Source organism: Colias eurytheme, chromosome 27, assembly GCF_061535395.1.
Source record: "Colias eurytheme isolate Ceu_HAF_F1 chromosome 27, ilColEury1 Martin Lab GWU primary, whole genome shotgun sequence".
In the NCBI taxonomy this organism is placed as follows: Eukaryota; Metazoa; Arthropoda; class Insecta; order Lepidoptera; family Pieridae; genus Colias; species Colias eurytheme.
The window spans coordinates 2198135-2220450 of record NC_143006.1 but is presented as its reverse complement, the minus strand read 5'-3'; the positions used below and the strand labels follow the sequence as shown (position 1 = coordinate 2220450).

The following is a 22316-nucleotide window of genomic DNA, read 5'->3' as shown; positions in this document are numbered from 1 at the left end:
AATGTGTATCGATAACGAAGTCATCATAAATGATTACTAACAAGCTGATTTTTTTATTTTCACTTATTTTATACTTATATAATTCAACAGACATATTGTCCTACAAATTGCGTAATAAATATTTGAGAACCGTCAAATCAAAATTTTTTATCCTTGTTACCTCTGTAAGCTACCACAATCGAGAGTTTCGTACATGAAATTATTGGGCATCTCATCAAAATAAAGCTACTCACGAAAAATTAGCTTGATAGTAATCACTTGCAAAAATGGGCGATGTATCCCGGACTATTACACGATAGTATTAAATTGTCACGTTAACTGTCAAATACGGGCAATTAGAATACGTTTATATAATGGTAGTTTTATACATTATTCGACGAATAAGTTTTAACCAAGGATTGAAAAATCAGCCCTAAATATAATAAAAACACAAAACAAGACAATAATTATTATTACGCTGACATAACTACGAAAAAAGTCAACTTTTACAAACAAAAATTCACACAAACGCGCCAAAACTAGGCAAACTTTTTAACACAGTCCACAGATTAAAAATCGTATCGGCCGCGCATTCATTTGACATATTTTATTACACTCTAGTGTTTTTGCACCTTCGTTCTGTCCATATAGTGTGAATTGGCGCCAAAGGACATTCCGTCAAGGATTGTATCCAGGGTTTAGGATTTCGCTTCTGTTTAAGGAATAAATGGTTTACAATTTTGTTTATACCCGGCGCGGTGAATGATGATCCCTATGACAGTTCGTCTTAGTGATTGCTCGTATGATGGGTCGTGTCGATACTTATTATACTATTTTATAGGCAAAGGCGTGGTTTGCATTCAGCCACGTCGGTAAACATGTTTTTACAAATATTATAAAATGAATTTTTAATTAAAATTTTTAACGTCTATTATGTTGTTGTTGTATTAATTTAAGTTTTTTAGCATAGATTAAGTAGGTAAATAAAACGAAAGTTTTCCAAAACATAAAAATGTGCCTTATCATTTTCACGTAATTTTTAACCCGTTTAACACAGTGTATATTATTTTATCATGAAAATGGAATCCCCCATTTAATTTGTCTAAAAAAGTTATATTATCATAGGGTAAGTAAATTAACGCTAACGATAATTAATTAATTAATTATGCTGCGATCTGCTGTTCCATTCAATAGTGAATGAACGATTCAATAGTCCATGCTTAAGCATGGAAAAAATGTGAACTCGTTTCCATTATCGAAATTTGTTTATCGATACTTTCCGCACTAGTCGATAATTTATGCCAACGATGTAAGTTTTGAAGGACGTAAACGTAAAGTCAGATTGATATAATTTCTCGTAAATATTATGAATTGTTATAATTCCAACGGAATATCATTGTTATGGCATAAAGCTACGTAAAAATTAATAAATGCCATTTTTAGACGCCTCCAATACGTTTCTAATTTAATGGTGACGCCATTACAAGTTTGTCTCTTGAGAATAACTGTCAGTGTCATAGGAATCATCATTCGCCGCGCCGGGTATAGTTTTTAAATTAAAATTACCTCACGTCATATTGTTTTATGTAAACTAGTTGATTTTTTTTTATTAAGAAAATATTATATCATTGGCCATACATTAGTTTTCATATGAATTCGATGCCTTACCGATTCTGAAACTTTTACCTTTATGTTCTTACAGCGAGCGCGCACGAGCAACTTTGTCTCCGCAACTATTTTGTCTCTCCCATCAATTTGTATGGGGAGTTGCGTCGCTACGTGCGCGCACTTTCATACTAGCCCATAGGTGGGAGAGACAAAATAGTTGCGGAGACAAAGTTGCTCGTGCGCGCTCGCTCTTAAAAATTAAAGAAATGAAACTTAATACAAGTAAGTACTTAATACACCTACACCAATTGGACTGTTCATAAATTACTGGAATAATTTTTAGGCAGTCTTTAAAATAAAAATGAATATTAAATATGCCATAAATTTTAAAACAGGCAAGTTTATTGTAATCCTATTGTTGTTTTTTATACAACGTTTCTACATTCCATTTCTTAAATCAGTTTTTAATTTTACCAGGACAAAAATACTCATTTATACATATTTTTTTATTACGTACTGTGTAATTTATCATGTGTTTATAGATATTATTAAATATTGTTTCTACAATCAAAATAATTCTACACGAAAAGTGGTCCCGTATGCTTTTCTACAAAATTAATGGAATGCAATTTAACTGATATTTCTTTAGATTACTTTGTGCAAAACTAAATTACAAAGGCTACAAATACCAGAGATTAAAATTAACTTATAATTCAAATATACATATTACATATATTATACTTGTTACATTTAATAAGAGATTGAAATATAGGATTTTTGTGATTTATAATTATTACATTTTTAAACATTAAAGATTTAACGGATTTTAAACGCGATTTATTAATTATATCATTTTCCCGACGTTTCGCACACTTTGCAGCGAGAAAATATAGGTAATGAATAAATCGTGTTTAAAATCCGTTAAAATCGTTAATTTACAAATATATACAGTACCTACACGCGAAAGATTAAATTTTTATTTAAATAAACTCTTGAGTAATTTCTTATAAACTTTTTAAACGTAGCAAATATAATAAATGAAAATCTTATAAGTGTGATAAAACTACGACTAAATCTAAAACTATTTAGTTGATGCTGGTTACTACTGTTTAGGGTTTCGCCTCATCCTGAGAAAATAAAAGTTTGTTCTTAAGGTTGATGTTCCGACCGTCCCTCCATACATTTTTGATTACCTCTAAACACTTAACACAGACACTATTTCTTTAAAACTAATCATTTTATCACTTCTCTATAATGAAATGTGTGCGCGTTCGACCTTTTTAATCAATAATTTACAATATTTACTTAGAAAAACAACAGTAAAATACCGGAAAAATTTGACACTTCTACAGTAGTGTGCGTGACTTTTGCCAAGCGAAACACGACATAAAGCACGACATCTAGCGCATAGACTATATACTTATTACAGATCTAGCGCGTCAATGTCTAAACGAAAGGCGATGTTTAGACATTGACGCGCTAGATGTCGTGCATTCGCGTTCGTTATCTTATGCATAATGAGCATAATTCTAATAAATCAAAGTTCTGTGTAAAAATTGAGTAATTTCATTTCCAATCGTTCAAAGAAAATAACAATAAAATAAAATAAAACTAATGACCTTAGAAACTATGTTTTTTTTTATTTATTACTCATTATTGTTCGTCCGTCGTAGGTCTGTAAACTGTATTGTACACTGAAGGTAAATGGTACTGTAGGTACTTTAGTTCGGCGTCGTCGCTCGTCGGCTTGATATAAAATTACATTCTTGATTTCATTGACACGCGCTATGATTTGCGCGCGGAATTTCTTGTGTTGTGAATTTATTTTTGTATGCTATGCATTTTAATTGATTCAAATTGCAATGTTTCTCTAGTATGCATTTGAGACTATATTGTAAATTGTAATAATTGATCGTGGGTATAGTAATTAATTATTCTAATAACGCAATTAGTAATATATGTATTTTCGGTGGGATTCAAAACAAAAAATTGGCCCGTGATTTTTATGAAATTTCACCACATTGCAAATCACATCAATCATAGTTCATACACATGTATGACGAAAGTGATTAGTATTGTGGCTAACATTGACTCATCAGTTCATCACTGAAACCAGTGATAAATCAGTACCTATATCATATTGTGTTTGAATATTTTTAAACAATGATATAGGTAAGTATACAATTATTATAAATCGGTAAACTATCAAAGTAATCACAAACTTGCAAACATTGGTAAAATGTCCAGTAGTTTATGAGCCTATTCATTACAATCAAACAAACAAACAAAGTTTTCCTCTTTATAATATTAGTGTAGACAAACACTATGAATACGATCACGAATGCAAATTCGGGGATTTTCTAATTATTGCTAAATAATAATTGAATTCGTTTTGAAATGCTCTATAATTTTTAGTGTATAAATAGACATTTATAATGTGGTGCTCATTTTTTTTGTACTGCTAACGCTATTGTAGGTACCTATTTTCGTTGTTTTATTTCAAGTGAACACGGCCATACAATTTTGTCACGAGCCGCCTATGATTGTAGGTACTTTTGTTAGGCTCCTTCGTCGTCCGCGTCGGCTCGAAAGTTCTTGATTTCATTGTCACGCGCTATGATTTGCGCGCGGATTTTCTTGTGTTGTGAATTTATTTTTGTATTATTATTATTTTTTTTTTTTTTTTTATTTTATTGATTCAAATAAAATATTTCACTAGTATGCATTTGAGACTATATTGTATTATGTATAATTTATCGTAGGTATAGTTATTCTTATAACGCAGTTATATTTTCGGTGGGACAATTTGACCCGTGATTTTTCTGAAATATCACCACGTTGCAAATCACATCAATCATACACACGTATGACGAAAGTATAGTGGCTATAATTGACTCATCAGTTCATCACTGAAACCAGTGATAAATCAGTATATCATATTTTATTGTGTTTGAATATTTTTTAAACAACGATATATACAATATTATTATAAATCGGTAAACTACCAAAGTACTTCCGAATTTTCAGACAGACAAACAAGTAGTTTGAACACGCAGTTTTCTTATACTAGTAGCAAAAATCAAAACCATAATATTATGTTTACCTACTATATTTTACTAAAAGTCGAGTGCGTCGAAATCGTAAATAATAATATGTTTTTCACCTTCCTGGTTATTTTCCCATAGTAAATAGTGTTTTAGGTTTGTTGTTGTAGGTAGGAATAATAATAATTATTCTTACATGTTGGTTATGAAATGTATATTGAAATAATTTACTTTTACAAATCATTAGTGATATGAGTTTTGAGTGAAAATGCTTGGATCAGCATAATATTATATGGTACTACATGTTTTGATAAAAAAAACAATAGTGTAATAAAATAAAACTGCGTTTTATTGTAATCAATGTTGACAATTTTAAATTCCAAAATTATTGATCAATAAAATAGTTTACACCAACAAATATAACTTTTATTTTTATAACAATCGTTCATAATATAAACCGTAGCAGGTGGCGTTTTGAAGTTCTGTCTACTCATACAGAAAAATGGAAAACTTGTTTTTTTTTGTAAACAATTTATTACTCATGTTGTTTGGCAACTCGAAGCGTGGTCGTCCGTCGTAGGTACTTTTGTTCGGCGTCGCGTCGTCGTCCGCGTCGGCTTGATATAAAACATTCTTGATTTCATTGACACGCGCTATGATTTGCGCGCGGAATTTCTTGTGTTGTGAATTTATTTTTGTATGCTATGCATTTTAATTGAATCAAATTGCAATATTTCTCTAGTATGCATTTGAGACTATATTGTAATAATTGATCGTGGGTAGGTATAGTAATTAATTATTCTAATAACGCAATTATATTTTCGGTGGGATTCAAAACAAAAAATTGGCCCGTGATTTTTATGAAATTTCACCACATTGCAAATTTTATATTATACAATTACAATTACAATTATTATAAATCGGTAAACTATCAAAGTAATTACAAACTTGCAAAATATGCTTTTCCGAATTTTCAGACAGACACACAATTTTATTAGTTTGTTTTAGCAAAGTAGGTACCTATACCTATACGCTTACGTCGCGCGTCGCGTCGTCGAAAACGGTGCGCCCAGAAACAAACATACCTAATTCAGTTACAATCCTTTTTTTGTTCCGTAATTTATTGTATTTATTCTAATACGATTTTTTTTATTCGTCGGCCAGTTCTACTAGGTATAAAAAGATAAAATTGAAATATAATTATTGTAGCGACAGCCATATTATGTTACTATGTTTTCGTAAATATGTTTTTCACCTTCCTGGTTATTTTCACATAATCTTATTCTTATATATAAAAATGAATCGCAAAATGTGTTGGTAAGCGCATAACTCGAGAACGGCTGAACCGATTTCGATAATTCTTTTTTTATTATATTCCTTGAAGTACGAGGATGGTTTTTATGTAGAGAAAACGTAAATATTATGTACCACGTGCGAAGCCGGGGCGGACCGCTAGTATATATATATAAATGAATCGCAAAATGTGTTGGTAAGCGCATAACTCGAGAACGGCTGAACCGATTTCGATAATTCTTTTTTTATTATATTCCTTGAAGTACGAGGATGGTTCTTATGTAGAGAAAACGTAAACATGTACCACGGGCGAAGCCGGGGTGGACCGCTAGTCTTTATATATAAAAATGAATCGCAAAATGTGTTGGTAAGCGCATAACTCGAGAACGGCTGAACCGATTTCGATAATTCTTTTTTTATTATATTCCTTGAAGTACGAGGATGGTTTTTATGTAGAGAAAACGTAAATATGTACCACGGGCGAAGCCGGGGCGGACCGCTAGTCTAATATAAAAATGAATCGCAAAATGTGTTGGTAAGCGCATAACTCGAGAACGGCTGAACCGATTTCGATAATTCTTTTTTTATTATATCCCTTGAAGTACGAGGATGGTTCTTATAGCTAGAGAGCTAGTTAGTTTAGTTTTAGTGCAGTGGCAGTGTAAATGTTGTTGTTGAGGTTATGTAAATTTAACACTTTAGTTAACTACCAAGATATAAAGAAATGAGGATAGGACACAATAACTATTGGTTGAGGTATTTATAAACTCATAATATACTTTTAAAAAAATCACGTTTTAATAAATTTCTAGAATTAAATTAGAACAGCTGATTCAAAATAGCCTAAAAAATCTTAATAATAATAATTACGCTTCACAGCAAGAAGAAATGTACCATATGTACCCGCACAAAGTCGATATTGTGTTGCCTACCGTTCGACTCAATGGCTAGGGTTGTAACTACCTTTAATAATTATTACCAAACTAATAAACCGAGTGATGCGAAATAACCATAATTCTTTTAGAGTTTGATAAAATGATCAGGCAGGTTTTTTCTTTAATCCTCTGAATTCTCGGTTACTAAATTGTATCGTTGAAATTATTCTTAATCGCGTAAATTTAATAAATAATCATATGGAAAACACTTTTCATTTGTTTTTTTACTTTCACGCCCAACTACTATACAATAATTACGTTGTTTCGGTATTTTGACGAGAAAACGCAGGAAACATCCGTTGTATCATTTTAGATAGATTGTATATTTTGTATCTGTAGAATTGAAATCAAAGCTATGTATATGTTGTCTCCATTCTTTTCTTATCGGATTGTTGATCCCAATGCGAATGCGTCACTTAAATTTTATAAAAGACAATTAAGAACATCAAAAATAAAGTGATACGTAAATATTTCACAGTGCAATATATTATGTAATTAATAATAATTATATATTTATGAAAAAATAATTACATCAGATTTAATAATAGCAATTGTTTTGAATGTACATAATATGAATAAATGATTACATCATAATAGTAATAATCACAATTGTTTTATTTCCCATTTGTTGCAACCCTAGCATATTTTCATGTAGCAGCAGAAGTACCTACACTGGCGGCTAATAGTTCTTTTATTATATAATTTACGTTTTACTTTTACAGAATCCGATTCAATGGATTATGAAGACGAGTCACACAACGCCATACGATAGTGATGATGAATGAACATTTCAATGAATGCATGCGTGTTTTTTTATGTTGTTTTGTAATTGTTAATTGTTTCTTAAATAAAGAAATAAACTAAATATTTAAATGATGATTTGTTATTTGCAACACAACTTTATATTTGAGATTCTTTACAAATGTATATTTAGTTTTGTATCATCAAATTTATAAATTTTATTCCATAGTTTTCAAAATTAAATGTAAATGACCATAAAAACATTAATAAAGTAAATCATTGATGTAAGGTCAGGGAACGTAATACATATATACATCTGACCATGTAGAAGCTAAGTCTTGTTGACTGCTGAAGTCTGTAAAGTTTTGTTGTCTGCTGAAGTCTGTACGCAATGAAAATGTCTGCCGTTTCGAAAATAAGTTTTTAAGACCCTAATAAATAAAATATATGAATGGCAGATCTGGTCAAATACTTTCCAAATTGTATTTTTTTCAGCACTTTCATAAGTGTCTGCCAGAATGTTATCCGCGTGATAATGGTCTGCCATTGTTATTTTCCGATAGTAATAATAATCTATTTTCAAATATCAAAATGGCAGACGTGGTCAAATGGTTTCAAAGTTCGCCAAAAATTTCCACCTGTCTTACCTAAGCGCGCGCCCCGTCCACCACTCTGGGCTTAGTGACTCCTCATCTCATGTGTAGTAGGTATAGGGGAATCAACACACAAAAATCCAGGTCTGGTCAAATACATACAGGTAGCTTTGCGCTAGCTCTCTATTACTTCTTATGGAGAGAAAACGTAAACATGTACCACGGGCGAAGCCGGGGCGGACCGCTAGTAAATAATAAAATAATAAATAGTGTATTAGATTTGTTATTGTATCTTGTATACCTACGAATAATTATTCTTACGTCTTGTTGGGAAATGTTCAAATACCTACCTATTGAAATAATTTACTGTTACAAATCATTAGTGTTATTAGTTTTGAGTGAATAGGCATGGATCAGAAATTCAGAATATAATATGCTACTAACTACTCAAATACATACATGTTTACACAACAAACACCACTGACCTCTATAAGTTATAGAGGTCAGTGACCGTCAGTGACAAACACTATGGATACCTACGCTCGCGAATGCAAATTCGGTGATTTACTAATTATTGATACCTAGTCATTGAATTCGTTTTGAAATAGCCTGTACTTTGTAATTTTTAGTGTTATAGACATTTATAAAATGTGGTGCTCATTTTTTTTTGTAATAAATTATCCTGCTACGCTATTGTATTTTCGTTGTTTTATTTCAAGTGAACACCCATACAATTTTGTCACGAGCCGCCTCTGGCCTCTGGGTGAAATCAACCAGTCAAATGATTTTTGTTCTAATTGTATTTTGGTAGGTAGTAGTTTGTTTAGAATTTACATTACCATTGTTTAATTTTTATTTTGTATTTGCAGTAAAATAAAAAGATGAAAAACTTCATTAGGTATATTGTACGACACCTCACTCTGAATCGCGCTAGCGAAATTTTTTCGTTACAGAGCACATATACAACTTTCGGACAATCTTCATTGAGGCCGGCCGGCAAATCGAGTATGTCGAAAAACTTCACTTATTCGATGGAGGTATTCTACCTTCCTTCCTCCACAGTTGTGGGACCCCGACGTGCATTGAACACGCAGCTTTCTGATACTATTAGCTAAAATCAAAACCACAGATATGTCTGTGATCAAAACCATAATAATATTTTTACCTATTATTTTACTAAAAGTCGAGTGCATCGAAAATCGAAATCGTAAATATGTTTTTCACCTTCCTGGTTTTTTTTCCATAGTAAATAGTGTTTTTGATTTGTTGTTGTATGAATAATTATTCTTACTTGTTGGTTATGAAATGTATATTGAAATAATTTACTTTTACAAATCATTAGTGATATTAGTTTTGAGTGAAAATGCTTGGATCAGCATAATATCATATTTGCTACTTCAAATACATGTTTTGATAAAAAAAAAACAATAGTGTAATGTAGGTAATAAAATAAAACTGCGTTTTATTGTAGGTAATCAATTTTGACATTATTTATTTCCCAAAATTACAATAAAATAGTTTACGCCAACAAATATAACTTTTATTTTTATAACAATCCTACTTCCTACTAATGCGAAAGTTTGTGAGGATGTGTATGTGTGTGTTTCACGCAAATACTACTGAACCGATTACAATGAAATTTAGCACACATATAGAACGTAACTTGGACACATTGAATAGGTTTTATCCCGGAAACCCCACGGGAACGGGAACTATACGGGTTTTTTTTTGAAAATGCGGGCGGAAAGCTAATCGTTCATAATAATATAAACCGTAGCAGGTGGCGTTTTGAAGTTTTGTCTACCCATAATGTGAAAAGTAAATCGTAATTTAAACATTATTTCAAAATAACATCGAACAATGCGTCGAACACATTCATTTGACATTTCAAATAGAAACTATGACATATGGCGTTTGCAAGAGAGATAGATATAGGTATGTGTCAAAACAAAACTTTTACTTTTATTTCTATTTATTCGGTATAATTACAACTTAATAGTGATAAATATGATCATTATAAATACAAATAGGAATTAACAATATCACGAACACGACACAACTAGTATTTTACCGATTCCATACGTAGTCATACATGTTTCAAAAGAAAAACTTTTACTTTTACTATTATTTCAATTTATCCGGTTTAATTAAGACTTAATATTGATACATATGATCATTATAAATACAAATAGGAATTAACAATATTATAACGAATACGTGGCACAACTAAAATTTTACCGATACCACCCGTGGTCATTCTCCTTTGTGGGTCATTTGTAACAGGATGGCGGTTCTACAGCGAAAAAAGAAAAATGATGGTCAGAACGCTGATACCGGATACCTTAAGATACTGTAATATAAAATATTACTAGATTAGATAAAATATTATAGGTAGTATCTTCACCGTGTGTGACGCGCTTTACATTCACGCCATCTAGAGTTAAATCTTTATCATTTTTGTATACGTCTGTGTGTGTAAACGACCCTGTATGCAATGACAGATGTTATAATGCATTTTTTTACCAAATTGGGTGGATTTTAAGGCAATGATATGACATATTTCAATAAAATATAATATTCAGTAACCGCCATGACTATTCCTACGACCTTAATCTTTTCCAATTACGCAAAAACTCAAATAAACTAGAAATGTAGAATTCAGCGCCATCTAGCGGGACATTGGCTGGGAACAGATCGTAGGAATCACCTTAAGCAAATATATTTATAAATGTATATGTATAAAGAGATAATTTGTATTGTTCGATTCAAACTTAATGGCGGTTCGGAAGTTAAGTGCAGGTGCGAGTGCGCACAGGTCCTTTGACATACCGCTAATATCTAAAATGGTTTTCTGCGGATCGCACGATGTTCCGAGCCGCCATTAAGTTAGAATCGTATTATACCTACTCATTGAAAATGAGTCAGATATTTTTTGTCCCCAATAATATTGAGCATTTTTTGCTAAAAATAAACAAAATTAATCTATAATCTTGATGGAGTAAATAAATGTAAAGTATACGTCAACACTACGGTACATACAGGATCTGAATATATTATAGTAGAGCCAATTTAATAGGCAACATTTGACGTCTATCAATTTTATCTTCATAGGGTGGTAACCTGCTTAAAAACATCGATTAAAGTGAATTAATCGATACGGACTTGAAGCATTTGTCAATCGAACTTGAAACACATGTCAATAATTTATGATAATTTTTATTCCCAAGTAATCAATGCATTCGATTCTATATGTCAGATTTCGATTTTTAGAGTAACGTCTCTGGTATTTAAAAAGAAAAAAGGTTTATTGACACAAAATTGTAGCGACGTCAGTTCTTTAAATCAGAAATTGTTAATTATGTTTAGAATGGTTTATCAGTAAAATCAAGTCCTAAAATTACTTCTATCGGTCATTATTATTATAAATATGTAATCGTAATTGAAAAAAGTTAAACAAATGTGCAGTTCTAACAAAACGAAATATCATGTTATTCTATGTCGTGGTTACTAGGTTACGTTGTTGAATTTTGTTGAACTGTCAAATGTTGCCTATTAAAATAGCTCTACAATAAATAAGGTTCATTTTACATAGCGGGATATACAATAATTATTTTAACTGGTTTATGGATAGAATAAATGATATAAAAAGTTTATCGATGGATTAATATCTAAACAATATGAAAAAAATAATAAATTCTTTTTAATATTATTACGTACGGAACATTCGACATCGTCACGTTTCTTGTTCGCCATTGTTTCCGCATTGTACTCGTGCTCCAGGCCGAAACTCTGAAATTAATAAATTATTTATTTATTATATTTATTTTTGCATGCAAGTTGTATTTGGAAGGAAAAAGACTGGGTTAAAACACTTTTACTCTATCAAAAATTGAGGGTAGAAGAAAAAAATATCCTACTAACCATATATAGAAATATTCTAATTATTTCCATAAATCATTAAATATCTTATTGGCTTTCATATAAACGAGCTTACAGTTTTAGGAGCAATGCTATGAAATCCATGATTAAATTATTATCATAAAAACCTTATAAACTTGATGTTTTTGATTTACACTGGATAATCAAAAACAACAAAAATCAAGAATCACTTGTCTGCATATTCCTTAAGTTTCCTATCTACTCTTAATTATTAAGACTAAAACATATTAATTGTATACAAAAAGTGTATCTACACCTACCTTCAAAATCTCTTCATTCGAGAGATGATCGCCCGGGCCCGTTTGTTTAAAATGGCTGACGATATTCCCGCCCTTTTCCACCAATAGAGCGCCGCCAGTTTGCACCCAATCACCTTTCATATCCCCACCTAGACCTAATTACGAACCATTGGTTTACTACTACAGTAAAAAGACCAAAAAATATATACGGTCGAATTGAGAACCTCCTCCTTTTTTTGAGGTCGGTTAAAAAACATAAAAACTGCTCAAACGCATCATGAGATTATCATTTTTCCTCTCTTTGGTCTTATTGCACATTTTTTTTTAACCTACGAAGAACTGCTGAAACGCGTCGTGAGATATTTATTTTTTATCTTCATGGTCTCATTATACATTTTTTTAGCAATGCGTAGTTATATACTTTTTTAAAGTGTGTTCAAATTGTTCGTTTTTTCCTCAGTGTGCGATAAGGTGTGGAAATGTATACTCTATAATTGCCTTGTAATAAGGTTGAATTTCGTGCACAATTAAAGTTATGTCATTTTGATTCTGCCATGAATATTAATCGTAAACAAAAACATGTTGTTTGCCTATAGTTTTGAACGCGTTGTATATAGTTAATCTACTGTAGTAATAAACCAATGTAAACAACATACACATAATATACATACAAAAAAACACAATAGACCTTGCATATATCCAAATTATTCAAACGGTCGCTTGGCGCGTATTGCGCGTAATAAAGGACGATTTTCCCGCCCTTTTTCAATAATAGAACGCCGCCATTTTGTAAACCGTCACCGATTAAATCGTTTTCCAGACCTGTTTTTATTATTTATATTAAATTTTTAATACATTGATATTTAATTAAGTATGTGTATGATAATAATATTTTTTTGGTTAATGGATTACAAATATTCGGTTACGCCGGTAAGCGACAAATTTAAATACTAGTTTTTTCTTATCATATACATATATTACTATCGTATTTTAGTTGAAGGTTGAAAAAAATGTTATGTTGTATATAACTTATAAGTAAGTAATAAAATTTTAACACTAGAAAGATATGCTACACTAAAATATCTACTTCATAAATACATTTTCTAAGGCTCAGAGTTTTCGTGAGGCCCTTGAGAGGTGGGAGGTTAGTGAACAAAAAAGAAATATTGTTAATATTGTTATCAGTATGTAATTACATCCCATAACTGAAAGTGTTAACTACCTATATACTTTAATAAACATTTTGGCTTTCCTTCAATCCCTAAAAGTAATTGAAAAAAAATTGGATAAATTTACAGTAAAACTGACAAATTTAGGGCTGATTTTTCAATCCTTGGTTAAAACTTATTCGTCGAATAACGTATTAAACTACCATTAAAAAATGTATTCTAATTGTCCGTTTTTGACAGTTTATAGGTGACATTTTAATATGTTCGTGTAATACGGTTGGACGGATAAATTTTAACCAAGGATTGAAAAATCGGCTATTAGACGAATACACTTTAACCAAGGATTGAAAAATTGGCCCTTACTCTAATAGAAAATTCAATAAATTACCCTTATATTGACCAACCATTTAAGTCAACATCAAAGTCGATAATACAGGTCGTTGAATTATAAAAAAGCGAAAGGTTATCATGTATTTACATAGTTATTGACAGCCATTATTATAATGGGCTGTTATTTTTTCTTTCTACATAATGATTGCTATTCTTATGAAACTCATAGATTATGAAAATGGAAAAAGCAATTTCTCTTGTGAGGAACGTGTAGGAATATTTAATTTGTGTAGTGTTATTGTTTCAAGTAGCTATCTTTATGAAATAAAATAAATGTGTGTACACACGTAAGAAGTGAAACTTCTTTATGACCTTTTTTTTCCAAAAATAATTTACTATTGCACGCCTCATAAGCGAAGCGTTGAGGTGGGTACTACTGTCACTTCGCGCAAAACATCTGATTTTTCAAACTTAAAATGTCTTTATGTATCATACATTGCACTTGTAAGATAATACATACACACACATATTAAGAAAAAACACTATTTTTAACGTTCATGATATTTTTGATGTCATTTTTGTTATTTAAACTAGTTAAAAAACAGTTTAAAAAAGTTCTGTCTTGGACGTCCGTGTGTCTGTATGTGCGGATCCTTTTTCTTGTTAACACGATAGCGACCGAAATACTTTACTAATCGAGTCTTTTTTTTTCTCTTACGCTTGAGTATGCTCAGGAATAGAACCCTTTCATTTTTCAGGGTCTGATTCGATGTGGTTTAATTGTTATTAAATAAACAAAAATAATAATTAATAAATATTTATTAAAAAAATTATGAGGCGTGCACTTTTGGATTTTCCAAATTATATGCAACTTTACAGAAATACGTCGATCACGCGTGGTAAGGATAAGAAAAAGATGGCGCGTAACGGAAAAATGTCACACGTAACGAAAAAATGTTACACTAAATTTTTTTCCAACCTCGATAAAGAAGTTTCACTTCAATAATGTTATTGTTTATTTAATGTTATTTTGTGTTTATGTTACTAAATAAACAAAATAAAATTTAGCCTTTGTTACTAAGAAATAATGTATCTTACTTTACATTAACATACAAACAAAAATAAACGGTTCCATCCTATACGATTGGTTTAGAAATACATTAACACAATATATTATATAACTTCTATAACACGCTTCGATGTCGTATTAACTACCTATGTATTTCTTGATTTGTATGAATTTTGGTACAATATTTTTAACTAGCTTAGCACATATCCTCTGGTTTCTATCCAGTTATCACTAGCATTCTAGCTAGTAAATAATTCCATAAACACAACCCTCCTTCTCATAAAGACGGTTAACAAACTTTAATAAATAACAATTTCAACGCACCCATACGATTCCCTTTAGCTATCGCCTCTCGCGACTGCTTCCACAATAGTGACGTCATTATAGTGACCAAGTTGAACCGCTTGAAACCGAGCTTTTGATATGTCGAACGGTCCTCGACGTAGTACAGTTCTGAAAATAACAAAAAATGTAAAAAAAAATACAAAAAATGACAGAAAATGAAGTGAAACGGACAGGTCATACAGGTGAAATAACGGATACATACGGAACGGATATAGAAACGGGTAACCGACATACAATACGAACAGTAGTACTTATCTATACTAATATTATAAAGCTGAAGAGTTTGTTTGTTTGTTTGAACGCGGTAATCTCGGGAACTACTGGTCCGATTTGAAAAATTCTTTCGGTGTTAGATAGCCCATTTATCGAGGAAGGCCTTTAGGCTATATATCATCACGCTAAGACCAACAGGAGTGGAGCACTGCGGGTAAAACCGCAGGGCACAGCTAGTTAATACATAAAAACCACTGAAATTCCATTGACATATTTGTATAGATAACTAAATCCAAGAGACATAAATAGCTACTCAATAGCCAGCGTGGCTCCGCTCCTGTTTGTCTTAGCGTGATGATATATAGCCTATAGCCTTCCTAGATAAATGGGCTATCTAACACCGAAAGAATTTTACAAATCGGACCAGTAGTTCCTGAGATTAGCGCGTTCAAACAAACTAACAAACTCTTCAGCTTTATAATATTATAAGTATAGATTTATTTCAGGCAACAATGTAGTTACAGTTAAAAGATCTACTTATACTTTTTAAAGCATGTTTTTTTTTTTCAAAATTCAAAATAAATGATTCAGTCTTACTAATAAGTACTTACCACCATCAAAATATTTTCCATCTATGAATTCCTTAGAACCGGTTTCTTCAACACCCACGCCGACCAAACGAATGTTGTTTTTCTTTAGGACAGGTGCGATGTCGCCGAGCTGAGTAAAAAATATACGAATTATTACGCTACTCACACATTTTTATAAAAATAACTCTGTAAGAATTATATGTCGATTATTCTTGATATTTCTACCCTCAATCTTTGTGTATAAAAAAGTAAGCATGAAAAAAAATCACGTCAGATACTAATGTGCAAGTTAAAAGTGCAATAAAATTATATAAAAAAGCTTTTCATGATTAACTTTCACAAAATAATTTTTCAAAAAATCTATCACGTCAATTTTTTTTTTTTAGCCTGGTTGATGCCAAAACTGAAACATAACCAAATTGACTGCAATTTTAACTATAATTAAAGACTACATATATTTCTATAAGAAAACATATTATAAACAACTTACTTCTTTAGCCCACAACCTGCAGAACATGCATCCCCATCGTCGAAAGAATACAATCACCACATTTTGATCCTCCCAAAACTTCTGTAACTCGACCGTCTATAAACAAAAAAGTACGAAAGATTATTTTTAACTAGCTTTCCGCCCACAGTTTCGCCCGCTTTATCTAAATCCTAATAACTTAATAAGTTATATACTAAAAGTTTCGTCGAAATTCACTCTATTAAAAATTGTGCCGAGCACACGTGTCAGAAGTGAAACTTTTTTGGCAAAATTCAAAGATACCAAAATCGTCACCTTACTCCAGACGTGACGATACATAACGCTTTAACGTTTCACTTCAAAAAACCCATCAAAATTTGTTTTTAAAGATCTTAGCATACAGACACACAGACGAAAGCGACTTTATTTTATACTATGCAGTGATAACACACTAATACTAGCTTCACCTGTATGTTTGTATATAACCAATACCTTTAGACTCGATTTAGACCCACTTTAAATGGACCGATTTAATTCAAACTTTACACTTATCAAGGATCAGTGACACTGGAATAAATTTATAACTTTATCTTTTTAAAACATGTTTTTTAGTCTGTATACTGTATTTATTATTATAGATTATCTTTTGTAAAATAATTTTAAACGATCACTAAAAGTCGTAAGTAAAATAAGTCCGGTCGCGGAGCAGGAAGAATTTCGTACATTAACCTGTGTCTTGCTCGCTCAGGTGCAATGACCGCCGTCCTTAGGGAATGTAAACCTTTAACCTGAGAGCGTAAGGTTTGTGTTTGCTTGATTGGTGTCAGGTGTTCAATTATGATTTTGTGAATTCAAAATTTATAAGAATAAACCTAAAACTCTTTATGTCCAATCAAAATCCGCCTAAGTCGAAATCGCGTGTTAGACTAACGTATTTCTGTAATATTGTATACCTATAGTAAATTATTTTTTGAAAAATAAGGTCATAAAGAAGTTTCACTTCTTATGTGTGTACACACACACTTTTTTTATATAATATATCGTGGTTATTGAAAAAGTTAAAATGTAACTAACTGTCTAACTAATGTCCTTTATTCATTTACAATACTTATTGTATTGTAAATGAATAAAGGACATTTATTTATTAAGTTAGTAAAAAACATTTTCTCCTCCAAATATTTCATGTAAACTGCACTCCATTCAAAAATGTTTGTGACCACTGTCAGTAGGTAAAGAGGTCATTGTACGAAATTCTTTCTGCTCCGCGACCGGACTTAACTATCTTATCTGGTGTTCAATTTATTTCCTAGCCTCTTTATTTAACAGCGTCTTTCAAATTCAAACAACAACTTCAATTAGGTTAATAACTATTACAAATTGTACAAATTAAAAAGAAATTAAGTCTTAAATCTGAATACTATTTTAAATAAATAGTTGCTACATGAAACATTTATAACAATGCTTTATGCTACTCTTCAAAATATTTATAAAGGCTGATAAGATAAAAAAGATATGTATAATCTATAAGGCAATAATCGTTTTTTTTATATAATCATATATTTTGTTGCTGTTTTTTATTGTAGACTAGCAAACCGGGCGAACTGCGTTTCGCCACCAGAGACACCTTTTCTTTGCTATAAACCTCACGGAGCCCAAGACCTTTCCAACGAATGCAAAACTGTGGAAATCGGTTCTTGCGTTCTGGAGTTATAGCGTCAGGCAGGAAAATCCGACTTATTTTATATAGTAGATAATGTGATTTTTTATTATATATATATAAGTTACTAGCGGTCCGCCCCGGCTTCGCCCGTGGTACTTACGTTTTCTCTACATAAAAACCATCCTCGTACTTCAAGGAATATAATAAAAAAAGAATTATCGAAATCGGTTCAGCCGTTCTCGAGTTATGCGCTTACCAACACATTTTGCAATTCATTTTTATATATAAGATTAGGTTTTAGAAAAAGCAGGCAGGAAACCTAGTAAAAAATAAAGTTTATTCTACTGTCAGTCCCTATCTATATTCAGATCATGCTTAGATCTATAAAACAAAGCAAAGTATTTTGATACATTTTTACACAGATATGAGTAGTTGTCAAGGAAGGTTTATGTTTAAGTTTTAAACAAGTCAGGTGAAGCAGTGGGCAAAAAGTTAGTTTAGGAAAATCTGTTTTGATACTCTTCTTACATTACAATCTTACATTACAATAAATTATATGTATAGATGTTCTTAATGACATGAAAAAAAATAATGAACTAAGATACCTACTATAAGAACTAAGATAAAATTTAAATCCACTTTTAGCAGTTAATGTCCGGTAAAACAAATAAATATTCTAATTGGTAAAAGCTATTAATTCTAATAAGGGCCGATTTTTCAATGCTTGGATAAAACTTATCCGTCCAATAAAGTATTACACGATAATATAAAAATGTCACGTAAACTATCAAAAACGGGCAATTAGAATACGTTTTTAAAATGGTAGTTTTATACATTATTTGACGAATAAGTTTTAACCGAGGATTGAAAAATCAGCCCTAAGAATAATAAAATCCTTCAACACTAAAGATCTTATTCTAAATAAGCAGGATAATATATTTAAAATTAAAATTACAGAGGTATAAAAAGTGTTCAAAATTGTTTAAACTATTTTCTATCCTAACCCTATATTATAATGTTGATGGAAATAAAAAGCGCAGTTACCTCATAAATCATATTTTAATTTTTATTATAACACTATTCTTCTTATAAAAATTGGATAATAGGTACCTATCTATATAAAACTACATAATTACTATGAAAAACCGGAAAGGAAATAACGCAATAAATATATTTAGTCCATTGAATGAGTCCCTCCAAGGGGGGTCTAGAGTGCGTGAGTTAGTAACGTAAGATGTTTCTTCGGAAACATGTCAAGAGTCCCTAGGTAATAAACATACTAAAACCCCGGGCCACTAGGAGGAGCCCCGGAGTGGGGGGAGGGGGGAAATGGGTCCATTTTTTCATTTTTCGCTTAAATCTCAAAAACGGTACATGTTAGAGAAAAACTTTCAAGAAAAAATTGAAAGGCCATAAAATTATCTACAAGTTGTACCTGAATCATTTTTTCCTATATCCTACCGTTTCTGAGTTATACGCAGTAAAACATGATTTTGGCTCAAACAATTTCAACATCAATCGATCAAAAAATATTTCTTTCTTCCAAAAAACTCAAATGTGCAACTTGTGACCAGTACTGATAGATTGCTCTTAATTAGGTCTATAATTGGTAAAATAAACACATTCCTCCATGGAAGCCTTTAGGAGGAATCGATTGTCAAAATATTATATTAGGGCAGTTTGAGTTACTGAACTTGATCTTTTTATTTTTTTCTTCCAAAAAACTCAAAAGTGCAACTTGTGACCGGTACAGATAGATTGCTCATAATTAGGTCTATCATTGCTAAAAATACCAGATTCCACCACGGAGGCGTTTACGGGGAATTGAATTTTATCAGGGTAGTTACGATACATGAACTTTTTATTTTTTTTCTTCCAAAAAGCTCAAAAGTGCAACTTGTGACCGGTACAGATAGATTGCTCATAATTAGGTCTATCATTGATAAAAATACCAGATTCCACCATGGAGGCGTTTACGGGGAATTGAATTTTATTAGGGTAGTTAGTTAAAAAGTTCATGTATCGTAACTACCCTAATAAAATTCAATACCTCCTAAAGGCCTCCATGTTGGAATCTGGTTTTTTTATCAATGATAGACCTATTTATGAGCAATCTATCGGTACCGGTCACAAGTTGCACTTTTGAGTTTTTTTGGAAGAAAAAAAATAAAAAGTTCAAGTATCGTATCTACCCAAATAAAATTCAATTCCCCGTAAACACCTCCGTGGTGGAATCTAGTATTTTTATCAATGATAGACCTAATTATGAGCAATCTATCTGTACCGGTCACAAGTTGCACTTTTGAGTTTTTTGGAAGAAAAAAATAAAAAGATCAAGTTCAGTAACTCAAACTACCCTAATATAGTATTTTGACAATCGATTCCTCCTAAAGGCTTCCATGGAGGAATGTGTTTATTTTACCAATTATAGACCTAATTAAGAGCAATCTAACAGTACCAGTCACAAGTTGCACTTTTGAGTTTTTTGGAAGAAAAAAATAAAAAGATCAAGTTCAGTAACTCAAACTACCCTAATATAGTATTTTGAAAATCGATTCCTCCTAAAGGCTTCCATGGAGGAATGTGTTTATTTTACTAATTATAGACCTAATTAAGAGCAATCTATCAGTATCGGTCACAAGTTGCACTTTTGAGTTTTTTTGGAGAAAAAAAATAAAAAGTTCAAGTATCGTAACTACCCTAATAAAATTCAATTCCCCGTAAACGCCTCCGTGTTGGAATCTGGTATTTTTATCAATGATAGACCCAATTATGAGCAATCTATCTGTACCGGTCACAAGTTGCACTTATGAGTTTTTTGGAAGAAAAAAATAAAAAGATCAAGTTCAGTAACTCAAACTACCATAATATAATATTTTGACAATCGATTCCTCCTAAAGCCTTCCATGAAGGAATGTGTTTATTTTACCAATTATAGACCTAATTAAGAGCAATCTATCAGTACCGGTCACAAGTTGCACTTTTGAGTTTTTTGGAAGAAAGAAATATTTTTTGATCGATTGATGTGGAAATTGTTTGAGCCAAAATCATGTTTTACTGCGTATAACTCAGAAACGGTAGGATATAGGAAAAAATGATTCAGGTACAACTTGTAGATAATTTTATGGCCTTTCAACTTTTCCTTGAAAGTTTTTCTCTAACATGTACCGTTTTTGAGATTTAAGCGAAAAATGAAAAAATGGACCCATTTTCCCCCTCCCCCCACTCCGGGGCTCCTCCTAGTGGCCCGGGGTTTTAGTATGTTTATTACCTAGGGACTCTTGACATGTTTCCGAAGAAACATCTTACGTTACTAACTCACGCACTCTAGAACTTTTTATTCAATGGACTAATTGTGTTATTTCCTTGTACATTTTTTTCTAGAGTTATCTATTACACTATTACACTTAGATTCAAGCTCCAGTAGTTTTAGGTCAGCTAATAATGTTTTTCGCAACATATATCTCTTCATTTAATTCAGACTCATTAACTCCGAGATATTCAGTTGTTTTTAATTATTTTTTTTTTATTTATTTATAACTGATATTTAAACTTTAAAAATTACCTACTGTTTTCCTTACCTCCTCGCCGGGAATACTTTTAACTTTTATATTAGCAATTGTTGATAAATCCAAAGACATCGTGAATAATAATGAAAAAACACCTTTTTAATTAAATGTGATACCGATTGCTATTACTCCACCACACAACTTTATTTATTATAGAAAAAACAACGCAGTGGACTTCGCTCGCCGGTTGTTTATGAAAAACTTGTGGAAAAAACCAAGAAAAACAGAAAAACTGTTTCAACTTTCAAACAGAATTAATTTGACTTTGAAATTTACGGTGTAATGACAATTGACATTTTTTTATTACCAGTAGAAAAAAATAGATTTATATTAATTAAACTATTTTAATTTATGCAGTGTTAAATCTCTACCTGAGAAAGATTTAATAGAGAAAAAAATACTCCATAATAAATAATAATATAAGATAAGAATATTTCAATGATTTAAAATATTTGGACTTAGTATACCTAGAATTAACCATGCGGCAGCTTTGAATCCGGGAAAAGATGTAGCCAGTAATTAATGTACTTA

General features: G+C 31.3%; 1 protein-coding gene across 3 annotated transcripts; it reads right to left on the bottom strand.

Annotated features, from left to right (window-relative positions):
- Positions 1–291: 291 nt before the first annotated feature.
- Positions 292–22038, bottom strand: LOC149896792 (prostamide/prostaglandin F synthase-like). 3 transcript variants are annotated; one of them, XM_090117279.1, is made up of 7 exons: positions 21798–21880; positions 16578–16673; positions 16109–16217; positions 15264–15392; positions 12393–12526; positions 11911–11982; positions 292–691 (listed from the first exon to the last, which is right to left on the bottom strand). In XM_090117279.1, exons 1-7 carry the CDS (start codon positions 21855–21857, stop codon positions 590–592), a joined length of 702 nt encoding a protein of 233 aa, XP_089973405.1. In that variant the 5' UTR covers positions 21858–21880; the 3' UTR covers positions 292–589. The 3 variants fall into 3 exon arrangements, with proteins under 3 accessions (XP_089973405.1, XP_089973403.1, XP_089973404.1); XM_090117277.1 differs by lacking the exon at positions 292–691 and adding an exon at positions 2325–2714 and having other exon boundaries at positions 21786–22038; XM_090117278.1 differs by lacking the exon at positions 292–691 and adding an exon at positions 2325–2714 and having other exon boundaries at positions 21798–22037.
- Positions 22039–22316: the final 278 nt, after the last annotated feature.